The sequence below is a fragment of the Myotis daubentonii genome, chromosome 2 (assembly GCF_963259705.1).
Source record: "Myotis daubentonii chromosome 2, mMyoDau2.1, whole genome shotgun sequence".
In the NCBI taxonomy this organism is placed as follows: Eukaryota; Metazoa; Chordata; class Mammalia; order Chiroptera; family Vespertilionidae; genus Myotis; species Myotis daubentonii.
The window spans coordinates 661,931-673,801 of NC_081841.1; the positions used below are offsets into that span (position 1 = coordinate 661,931).

At 58.8% G+C, this 11,871-nt stretch overlaps 2 protein-coding genes across 2 annotated transcripts in view; one reads left to right on the forward strand and one right to left on the reverse strand.

The window, feature by feature from the left end:
- TRABD (TraB domain containing) overlaps positions 1 to 11,871 on the reverse strand; it is a 255,195-nt gene that overhangs the window by 167,232 nt on the left and 76,092 nt on the right. The gene's annotated exons all lie outside the window — the stretch shown is intronic.
- On the forward strand, positions 196 to 7,655 carry ALG12 (ALG12 alpha-1,6-mannosyltransferase). Its single transcript, XM_059681337.1, has 9 exons — positions 196 to 499; positions 816 to 948; positions 1,997 to 2,170; positions 3,773 to 3,967; positions 4,344 to 4,447; positions 5,059 to 5,282; positions 6,455 to 6,624; positions 6,709 to 6,784; positions 6,881 to 7,655. Exons 1-9 carry the CDS (start codon positions 332 to 334, stop codon positions 7,110 to 7,112), a joined length of 1,476 nt encoding a protein of 491 aa, XP_059537320.1. The 5' UTR covers positions 196 to 331; the 3' UTR covers positions 7,113 to 7,655.

The window sequence follows — 11,871 nt, forward strand, 5'->3', positions numbered from 1 at the left end:
TTGGTCGGGGGAATCCTCCCCGTCCCCATGTGGCCCAATCAGGGCTCGCCACGAGGTGGCCAATAGGGAGGCCCCGGGTCAGCGTCCGCGGGGACCGCCCCCGGCGCCATCTTTACTCCGGGCGAGCGGGGCGCCGGCCGGGCCCTGGCGGCCATGTTAGGGCCGGGCAAGGGCGCCCCCCACCCCCTCCCTTCCCGGCTTCCGGCGCCCCAGTTCCAGGCGCGGGAGCCGAGCCGGCCGCGCTCCGAGGGACGCCTCCGCGGACGGGCGAGGTCAGCGGGCGCTGCGGCGGGCGGGGCCTCGGGGTGGGCGCGCGGGAAGCTGCGCGCAGATGGCGGGGAAGAGGCCGCCGGGCGCGGGCGGGCAGCGCCGGCTGCTGGGGCTGCTGGTGGCCGTGGCCGCCGTGCACCTGCTCAGCTGCCCCTACACGAAGGTGGAGGAGAGCTTCAGCCTGCAGGCGGCGCACGACCTGCTCTTCCACCGGCTGCGCCTGGAGCAGGTGAGGCCGCGCCCCCGCGCCCCCGCGCCCCGAGCCCGCGCGGCTGACCCTGACCCGGACCCCGACCCTGACCCGGACCCCGACCCTGACTCCGACCCCGACCCCGACCCTGACCCGGACCCCGACCCTGACCCCAACCCCGACCCTGACCCTGACCCCGACCCTGACCCTGACCCCGACCCCGACCCTGACCCGGACCCCGACCCCGACCCTGACCCCGACCCCGACCCCGACCCTGACCCCGACCCCGACCCCGACCCCGACCCTGACCCTGACCCCGACCCCGACCCCGAGCCTGAGCGCGCCTCCCCCGCAGTACGACCACCTGGAGTTCCCGGGCGTGGTCCCCAGGACGTTCCTCGGGCCGCTGGTCCTCGCCGCGCTGTCCAGCCCCGGGGTCTGCGCGCTCGCGCTGCTGGGCGCGTCCAAGTTCTACGCACAGCTGACCGGTAAGGGCCGTGGGACCCGGCGACCCGCCAGCTGGAGGGAGGCCCCGCGCTCACTGTCCGCCTGTGGCCCGGCTGCCCTCGGCCACGCAGCACGCGCTTCAGCGCACCGGGCGAGGTCGGACGTCAGCCCTTTCTGGGGTGTGACCCGGGACAGGGAACCCAGCCGGGCGCCCCTCGCCCCTGTGAACTGGGGGTGTCTGCGCCTTCCCGCCCGAGGCTGCCTGTGCAGATCCTCTGGGCCGTTCGGAAGGCTCGCTGCCAGCCAGCAGCACCGTCTCCAGTTCAGTATCCAAACCCCACACGTGTTCACATTCCCCCACGGACGCAAGCACGGCCTCACGGCGCATTTGTCTGGCCTGACGGCGAGCTGTGACCAAGCCAGGTCCCCGAGGAGCCAGGTCCCCAAGAAGCCAGGTCCCCGAGGAGCCAGGTCCCTAAGAAGCCAGGTCCCCGAGAAGCCAGGTCCCAAGAAGCCAGGTCCCCGAGGAGCCAGGTCCCGGAGGAGCCAGGTCCCCAAGAAGCCAGGTCCCCGAGGAGCCAGGACCCCGAGGAGCCAGATCCCCGAGGAGCCAGGTCCCTGAGGAGCCAGGTCCCGGAGGAGCCAGGTCCCCAAGAAGCCAGGTCCCCGAGGAGCCAGGTCCCCGAGGAGCCAGGTCCCCGAGGAGCGGCCGCTGGGCTCTCGAAAGGCAGCCTAGGAGGCCGCAGTCTGCAGTCACACCGGCAGCTAGACAGGCCGGCTGGTCACGGGGCCGCCGGGGAGCCCTGGGCGGGACAGTGGGGGCCTGTGAGCCTGTGGCGCTGGAGGTGTCCCCGCCAAGTGAGGGCTCTGGTGCCAGTTTTGGGCTCGTCACCCCGGTCCGGACCCTGCCCCCGTCTCACAGTCTCAGTGAAGTGTTGGGGCCGGACCATCTGTTCCCCACGTGCAGTCGTTTTTAATACCAAAGACCCTCCCCTCTCAGGGTTGTTTCACTGTCACCAGGCCGCTGACCGACCCCTGCAAGTCAGTATCAGACCCGGGGGCCGTCACACACCTGTCGCCTGTGTTTAGTTAGAGCTGTCCTTGGACTCGGAGTGATCTTTGGACTTTGGACGTTGCAAAAAGAAGTGCGACGGCATTTCGGGGCCACGGCGGCCACCATGTTCTGCTGGATGACGGCCTCGCAGTTCCACCTGATGTTCTACTGCACGCGGACACTCCCCAACGTGCTGGCCCTGCCCGTGGGTACGTAGTCGGTGCCAGTCAGGCCCTGCGGTGGCTCCCATGCCTCTCGCTGGGTGTGGAGCACACCTGCCAGGTGACAGGTGAGTGGGTGTCCGTTGAGCACCAGCCAGGCGATCGCTGCTCCCCTGGGGCGTCGCAGAAACGCCCAGTGACGGGACAGCCCGGGAGGGGGAGGTGCACTTTCCAGGAAAGGGAGCACCTGGGACAGCGCCCTGTGCAGCCCTGCAGGGACCCGGGGCAGGTGGCAGCTCGCTGTGGGTGTTCTGGGGGCGCCCCAGGCAGATTGGAGAGCCACAAGGAGGCCATGGATGGCGTGGGCTTGGGGTTCTGTGCTGACCGATAGAGGCGTGGCCTGGCCCGCACCATGCCTGGGGAGCGGTCCTCTGCTGGACACGGCGCGGGAGGTGGCGAGCAGAGCACCATTCCCCGTGAACTGTGGGCTGAGCCAGCAGGACGTGCCGAGCATAGCAGGACTGGAGGGGAGAATGGCCACGGTGGGCACTGCACACGGAGCCCCAGGCTCCGGAGATACCCCTGGGGTCTGGGCTGTGTGACGGTGCAGGATGCGGGGCCGGGGCCGGGGCCGGGGCCGGGGCAGGGGCCGGGGCCGGGGCAGGGGCCGGGGCAGGGGCAGGGGCCGGGGCCGGGGCAGGGCCGGGGCCGGGGCAGGGGCAGGGGCCGGGGCCGGGGCAGATGCCGGGGTCCAACCCCAGCAGGTCCAGGGGTTCCCAAAGGTGTGGACGGAGTCGGCGAAGAAGGAAGGACACGGAGACAGCGTTCAGTTGATCAGCAGCCTAGCCAGGATCTCTAGCCAGGATCTCCAGCCAGGTTCTGGTCTGGATCTCCAGAGAGGTTCTGCTTCGGATTTCCAGTGAGGTTCTGTAGCCATGTTCCCTCGCTAGGTTCTCCTGCCAGGTTCTGTCCAGGCTCTCCAGTCAGGTTCAGTGTCCAGGTTCCAGTCAGGTTCTCCTGCCAATCTCTGTAGTCAGGTTCAGTCCAGGATCCCTTGCCATGTTCTCCCGCTAGGCTCTGTCTCTAGGCTCCGAGGCCAGTCCCTCTCCAGGATCCTCCGGCATGCTCTCTCCAGCGAAGTTCTTCTGTCTCTAGGCTCCGTGTAGGTTCTGTCTTCTTGATTCTGTTCTAAGTTCTGAGTGTTTCTGTCTTGTTACAACTGTATTTATACCAGTTGATTCAATCCTATCAATCTCTATTACAAAGGTTAGGGCGTTTCTTATCTCCATTCCAGGGAGAAAAGATTATGTAGTTTAAGCATGATTGTTCGTAGTTAAAGGGATTAATTACCCGCCTGGCACTTAGTTGAGGGGTTTTATTCCCTCCCTAACTTCAGGGGAAAATCCCTACCTGGGGAAAACAACCTTTCTCAGAGACCTTGGTTAAAACACATAGTGCCAAGAAGGTGAGCAAACATATTAAGAACAGTATGCCATATATGCCAGGTCCCTTGAAACAGCAAGCATGGACCGGCTCCCGGCAGGCAGGGGCAGGGGCAGGGGCAGGGCCGGGGCCGGACGGTCCTGAGCGGCGTTTGCTGCTCCTGTGGCTCTCACACGAGAAGTAAAGGCTGCGTCTTGCGGTTCACAGTGCTGCTGGCGCTGGCGGCCTGGCTGCGGCAGCGGTGGGTCCGCTTCATCCGGCTCTCGGCTCTGGCCATCCTGGTCTTCCGGGCCGAGCTGAGCCTGCTCCTGGGCCTCGTGCTGCTGCTGCTGCTCGGCACCCGGCGGCTGTCCGTGGCCAGGGCCCTGCGCTGCGCCGTGCCCGCCGGCCTGCTCTGCCTCGGTGAGTGGGAGTGCGCCTCCTGCCTGGAGGTAGTACGGGCTTTCATTTCAGAAATGAAGAAAAAGGGGGAGGGTTTGATGTTTGTCACTAAACAAAATTCCTTTGAAATCTAAGCAGCAATAGAAAGGCCTTGCCGTGCTGCCTGAGCATCCCCAAAAGGCGCTCCCCTCCTTCCACTGCGCCCAGGTCATGTGACCACGGGAAGGTGCCCTTGGGAACCTTGGCCCCAACACGCCAGTTCCTTCCTGTGAAGCTGATGGCTCGTGGGGACAGGACCCGGGGCCTGGGACACGGGCCGCCCTCACTCCCCCAGCAGCCTGGGTGGCGTCTGCGCTCAGGGGCCGTGTCCCTTCCTGAGGACCCATTGCTTTGCTAGGACTGACGGTGGCGGTGGACTCCTATTTTTGGCGCTACCTTGTGTGGCCGGAAGGAACTGTGCTCTGGTATAACACCATCCAGAACAAAAGCTCCAACTGGGGCGTATCCTTTACCCGTCACTGTGGGATGGCCCGCTGGGCAGGGTGCCGGCGGCCAGGGCCTCGCTCAGGCCAGGCGAGGAGCTGCTCTCCTCCCGACTGTCTCATCCGATGAGGCACCTGAGGGGTGTGGCAGCAGCCATAGCACCAGGGCCGGAGCCTTCACCCTGTCCTCCCAGGGACCCTGCAGCGCGGGGCTGGGGTCTCTGCTCCGGTCCTGCCCACCCCATGGAAACAACTCCTTGCGTTTGGAGCCCCAGCTGCCCCCTCAGTCCTGTGACCGCTCTCTGGTGTGTAACTGTGGGATATTAAACCCCCAGGAAGGACAGTGGGTGGGTCCCCGGTGCACCCGTCACCCAGGGCGGTGGTTTCCATGGAGGGAAAAGCCCTGCACAGCCTGGTCATTGTTCACTGGACGTGCCGCTGCTGCCCAGGCCCAGGCCCTGGGCTCTGTCCCCAGTGAAGGGGACCACATGGTGACCTGAGGCCCGGGGGTCGGGGCGCCCGGACAGAGACCCCTGTCAGGGCTGTGTCTTCCCCGTGCCCCTGGCCTGAACCCGACCGGCTGGACGCATGACCATCGCTGACCCGTGGCCTCCTTGACCCCCCGCCCAGACCTCGCCCCTGCTGTGGTACTTCTACTCGGCCCTGCCCCGGGGCCTGGGCAGCAGCCTGCTGTTCGTGCCGCTGGGCCTCGTGGACAGAAGGGCCTTGGCCTTGCTCCTGCCGGCACTGGGGTTCGTGGCCCTGTACTCGCTGCTCCCCCACAAGGAGCTGCGTTTCATCATCTACACCTTCCCCCTGCTGAACGCCGTGGCCGCCCGGGGCTGCGCCTACCTGTGAGTGCTGGCTCTGCCCGCAGCTACTGAGTCTCCAAGGGGACACTTTGCAAGGGAACCAGGGCGGCCCTGACTGTCTCCAAGGCAACGGCCTTTGGGCCAAGCCCGGGTCAGGATGGGCCACGCACTGGCCCATGGCTCTGCTTGGTCCGTCTCTCTCCAGTCAACCCGGACGCGTGTCTCAGGCCTGCCTGCGCATGGCTGTCTAAGTGTCCAGGGCGCAGCCACTCGGGGCAGCAGGAGAGAGCGTCCAGGCAGGGAGGGTGTGAGGCGGGGTCAGGTGAAGAAGGGCTGCTCAGAGCGGCAGGCTGGCTCGCTTTGGGGGCTGAGAAAGGGGGCCCTAGTTCATCGGATCCCAGCCGGCCACTTGTGAGCGTGGAGTCCTCCCATGATGCCCTGCACTGAACTCACCCTCCCCAACCGATAGTCCGGCGCGGGGGTAGCAGAGGAGGCCAGTGGGGACCGGAGAGCAAGGGACAAGCTGTGTGTCTGGCAGGAGGCAGCGGTCATTGGGGGCCTCCCTCCCCCCACAGGGACGCAGCAGTTACTCCTGGACATGGATCCCGGGGACTGGGGTGAAGGTTTGGGTGGTAGATTTGCATCTCAAAAGGCAGAGAGAGAACTCATACTCACAAGCTCTGCAGTCGCTGCCCGTGCGCGGTCCAGGCCACTGTCCCTCCCCAGGTTGGGCTGGGCCGCAGTGAAGACCATGGGTGGTGACATTGTTCACACCGCGGCTCTGCCGTCCTGAGCGGCCAGTGCCTGGTTGAGAAGGGCTCGGCGGGGCCCGAATGGAGTCTGGGCAAGGGTCCCCTGAGTTGACACAGGCCAGCACCTCTGACGGCCCAGGCGGACGGTATTCTCTCCGTGGGCTCAGGTCTCTTGGGGCCTCTGTCCCGGCGCCGTGTCCGCCGGCTCCCTTACAAGCCGCACAGCATTCAGTCATAACTCAGGGAGTTTCAATTCTAATATCAACTTTAAATTGTCATTTTGGGTGGAATTTCAGAGAGAAATTGTAAGGTAGTTGACCCAGTTCCTTTGGTGATTTATATTCCTACTTGGTGATTAACCTTGTTAGGACTCAGCGAAGGGGACCAGCAGGTTCGTATCCGTGGTGACATTTCCACCCGTGGCTGCCACTCACTTTCCACGAAACGACTGCTCTTTTCCAGGCTGAACAACTACAAGAAGTCCTGGCTGTACAGAGCAGGCTCCCTCCTCGTGCTCGGGCACCTCGTGCTGAACGCCGCCCACTCGGCCACGGCCCTCTACGTGTCCCACTTCAACTACCCTGGTGGCGTGGCCATGCAGCGGCTGCACGAGCTGGTGCCCCCCCGGACAGGTAGGTGCTCGGCTGTGCGGGACCCGCTGCAGCTCGGGCAGAGGCGCCCAGCCCGGTTCTAACCGCGCACAAGGTTTTCCCCAGACGTTGTCCTGCACATCGATGTGGCTGCTGCACAGACGGGCGTGTCTCGGTTCTTGGAGGTCAACGACGCCTGGAGGTATGTTCCCGCCATGGTGTGACTGCAGGTGGGGACAATGGTGATGGGGCTGGCGTGGGGCCATGGCCCAGGTGCACACGTTCTCCTGTCTTGCAGGTACGAGAAGAGGGAGGATGTGCAGCCTGGGTCGGAGCACATGCTGGCCTACACACACCTGCTCATGGAGGCGGCCCCTGAGCACCTGGCCCTCTACAGGGACACACACCGGGTGCTGGCCAGTGTTGCGGGCACCACGGGGGTGAGTCTGAACCTGACCAGGCTGCCTCCCTTCAACGTCAACCTGCAGACAAAGCTGGTGCTTCTGGAGAGACGGCTCAGGCCCTCCTGAGGGAAGGCCTAGTGCCCGACGAGAACAGCACAGGCACAACCACACACATGACGTGCCTCCTACCCAGGCCCTGGAAGGCCGGCCAAAGCCACCCGCCACCCCTGAGACAGGGACCCCACGTTTGCACTGCACACCAGGGGGCCTGGGCACAGCCGGCTGCCCTGGGAAGCTGCTTTGGGGAGGCAGCCACATCTGCTGCCCGTGGGCCTGAGCACCTAACCAAGTGCAGCCTTTGGGAAGGTCACGTGTCTGTAGCTGTGAAGTCGGAGCCTTCGCACCTGCTGGATGGCGTACCCCGATCTGAATCCCACACTGGGCAAATTTTTCTCCATCGTCCCAGGGACACAGTTCCATCACGAGGAAATTTCAGACATACACGTTCAAGTGGGATGAGAATTAAAGTTTGTACATCTTTTCTTCTCAGTCGTCTTATATGTGATGTTTCCAGAGAGTGCCTTCACCTAGGTTTTATTTTTATGTGATGAACTAGTGGCCCGGTGCACAAATTTGTGCACATCGAAAGGAAATTAATTAGAAGAAATATTTTAATATCGCTATTTGCCCTTTCTTTATAATAGAAGTGTCAACCAAATTCACGATTGATAATGACAGATCGAAACATGTGTTTGCAATTGACGCCAGCGAGAGCTTTATATGTATCGCGCATGTGCAAGTCAACTTAGCCTTTTCTAGATATAGAATAAACTTGCTTCATTAGACCTGCTTTCTGATTTAGCTAAACTTTTTCCAGCCCAGTGAAGCACCCCAACTTCCCTTCCAGGTAATTGTCAACCACACAGCAGTAAATACCAACACGAAGATGATTATTGTAGATCACGCAGGGAGAACAAAAGGTGAAATATTTAACTGTAGCCGTGTTTGACTATATTCTGCACAGTGAGAAAACCTGCAGTCATTTTCAAGCTCCACCATTTCTTGCTTTTCAGTCGGGCCAAGCTTCTAAGCTTTCTAAATCTCTGTTTTTTGGCTAACCGTAAGAAAATAGGATTCCACTGAGTCTGCTATCTGGGTACTTCAGGACTTCTGTGAGGATCAAATGAGATGAGGCATGGGAAAACGCTTCACAGACATTTGGTTAAATCAGTGGTTGGCAAACTGCGGCTCGCGAGCCACATGAGGCTCTTTGGCCCCTTGAGTGTGGCTCTTCCACAAAATACCGACTTCTGCGCATGGGCCACAAAGTTTCAATCGCACTGTACATGTGCGCCCGCACGTGGTATTTTGTGGAAGAGCCACACTCAAGGGGCCACAGAGCCTCATGTGGCTCACCAGCTGCAGTTTGCCGACCACTAGGTTAAAGTGTGAAATGTTTCCACCTGGCTATAAAGCAAGTCATATTCCTGGGCTGAAGAAACTGCAAGGAAGCTAGTCACTAGGGAGAGGAAGCCGGAAGTTGCTATGTGACATCATTACCCAGTGCTCACAGCCACCATTTCCGGGCTGGGCTGGGCTGTGGGCACATTTTGCACCATGGCAGCATCGGCTGTGATTTGGTGGCTGTCGCTCTGGGGTGGTGGCAAGGCCTGGGTCCCACTTGGGGGCAGCCGAGTGTTGCTTTATGGGTGCCAGGTCTGCCGTTTCTCTGCGTTGAGCATCTGCCCCCTGGTGATCAGTGTGTGTCATAGCGACTGGTCGGACACTTAGCATATTAGCCTTTTATATATATAGATTGGGCACATTTATGCTTTACTGAACCACATTTATTAAGTAGCCAAAGTGTGTCTGACCCCGAAGTTAATACAAAGGGTGTCGTTGCACATGTGTGCACACACTACCACATGCACACACACGTGACTTAAGTGCATAAAGACAAGCTATTTGAGCATTTGAGAATGAGTTGCCTATTGCATGGCCTGGACCCCTGAAAACCCTGGTGTGTCTAGGAAAGACACCTTGTAGTCACTGCTCCACAGCAACTGACTGGCAGACTGCAGACCCTCAGACCAGGACCTCCTGCAGCTGTGCCACACTTGGCAACTGCTGACCATGGGGCCAGCAGTCTGCAGGGCCTCCACACCTGCCAGTCAGCACTGGGCACTGTATGTGTGTGAGTTCTCACCTGCCCCCATTTATCAGTTTGTCATCAGTACTTGTTATTCATCTATGACTGGCATTTGTCGTTCATAGGTAATTTCTCAGCATTCAAATATTTGTCAATTATTGGCATGTGTGTCTGAGTTGCTGCTGGGCCTGGTGGTCTGAGAGTCACCCCGTCTACTTACCTTGTGTTCAGATTTTGCAGGATTCACTCCACGGGGTCGTCAGACCAACACATGCCCCATCATGTTAACTTCTGGAGCACTGTCCTACTGCTTGGCATAAGGTGTGCACTCTCGCTCTTCTAGGCCTCTGTCCACACCCTGGAACCAGCCATTTCTCTGAGGGCACCTTTTGGCAGGGAATGGTTTTACAAACCAAGATCTGGTACAAATGTGCTCACTGCTATTGGTATGTCTGTTTCTAGGTCCCTTCCGTGGACCAAGCTAGGCAGGCTAGGGGTGCTGCTTACCCGCGCGCGTGCGCGCGTGCGCACACACACACACACACACACACACACACACACGTGAACGAGAAATGGTGTGTGTCGACACCTCCAATCCCACCAGTACATGGGCTTGTGTTTGTCTCCCGCAGTCCACACCTGTCCTGGCTCCCACCGAGAGACCCTGACCCCAGCAATAGCAGGCGTTTGCTCAGCAGGGTAACTAGCTTTGGAATCGCTTTGCCATACGACTACGGAAACAAACCCGTGGAACAAAGCTCAGCTCTTTGCAACCTTCACTCTAGTACCCATGACTGGGGTTCAAGGTCAAACACTGTCCTGGATTAGTCCCGTGGATGGTGGTATGCTTTTCATCTTATTTATCGTTGGGTTCACGCTTTCCGCTTGCACTATTTAGTCTTGGGATCTGACTTCCCATTCTTTCCAGTCAGTCGGTCATGGCCAAGGTCTGTGCAGGGATGTCACTCCCTCCATTTCCTGTCACTAATGCCCTGGTTTCCTTGGCTGCCCTGGGCTTCTGTGAAGGTCAGCAAAAGCTCCCTTAATGCAGGGTGGCATTCTGTACCTGCTCTCCTGGAGCACTTGGAGTCACTCTGCCTGACCCTGGAGGGGCCTTTGTGATTGAGACACACTGTCACCCTGTGTATGTGGACGCTCATTTCTTCAACCTCCTATGTGGGCATTTAGGCGGTTGCCAATATTTTCAAACTTCAAATGATGCTGCTTCAACTACGCATATGCATCTGTACTTTCATACGGCTTAAGGGGCATTTTCAAGGTAAGTTCCTAGAGGTGAGGTGCTGGATCATGGTCAGTGTGTGTTAGCTTGGCTCAGTCTTGCCAAATTCCTCTTCAGGGAGCAGCCTGAGACCGAAAGGGTCAATTAAGCCCCAGCAAACTGCCAGTCTGTGAGGCGAGTGGTGGTGTCTCACAATAGATGTGCTCTTCCTCCCCTGGGGGTTGGTGTCCTACAGCTTTAAGGGCTCTCTTTTCAGTAAATGGTTCACATCTCTTGTCCATTGTCTTTAGGATTGTTGGTCATTTTCCTTTTCATTCTACAATTCTTCAGTTCGTAGGGTGCTCACCCATTATTGCAATGTGTGTTGAAGTAGTTTCCCCGTTTGTCTTCTGACTCTACAGATGTTCTCAACTTGAGGTTTTCATGTTTCTGAGTCCTTTTTCCCGCAGCGTAGTTGGGAGGTTCCCCACAGGAGTCAGCCTCATCTTGTCTCCATGCTTCTGTAGATTCTTTTTCACATAAAGACCTGTCACTCGTTTGGCTTTTGATTTTGTAGTGTGAGGAGTAGGGCTAATTTTATCTTTTTCACTGGTGTGTACTTACTAAAGGTCCATCTTTGCCTCAGAGATTTGAAGTCAGAAACTGAAATACATTAAGATTTGACAATCCTACATAATAAAAGCCTAATATGCTGTGTCCAGTTGTCCGTTCAACCAATCAAAGCATAATATGCTAATGATATTGCTAAGGCCGCTCAACCGCTCACTATGACATGCACTGATTGCCAGGGGGCAGATGCTCTGACTGGTAGGTTAGCTTGCTGCTGGGGTCTGGCCGATCAGGACTGCGGGAGATCAGCCGGACATGCCCTGGAGCCCTCCCACAGTCCCTCCCTGGCTGATTGTTCACCAGTGGGGTCCCTCAGCCTGGCTTGTGCCCTCTCACAATCTGGGACCTCTCAGGGGATGTCAGAGAGCCAGTTTCTGCCCGATCCTGCAGGCCAGGCCAAGGGACCCCAGTGGTACACAAATTCATGCACCAGGCCAGTTACAAATAAAGCTCCTTTAAATATCCGTGTGCAGGTTTTTGTGTGCATGTTAAGTGTCCTGTTCCTTTGGGTAATAACCAAGGAGCATGATTGCTGATGGTAAGGTGAAAATGTGTTCAGTTTTGTAAGAAACTGTCTTGCAGAGTAGATGCACCACATCACATTCCCACCAGCAGTGAGCGAGCGTTCCTGCTGCTCCATGTCCTCACTAGCATCTGGTGGTGTCAGTGTTTGCTCCTGTCTCTTCAATCTGTTTGTTGCCTTGTGGTGCCTTGTTTTTCCTTGAAAGCCAGACAAGATGCACCAAGTGGAAGGAGCTGCTGTAAATAGGTCTTAGTGACATGGTGGTGGGGTGGGGGGAGGGGAATGTTGTCTGGGCCTAAGATTTTTTTTTTAATTTATTGATAATGGAGAGAAGAAGTAAAAGAGAGGGAGAACGAAACATTGA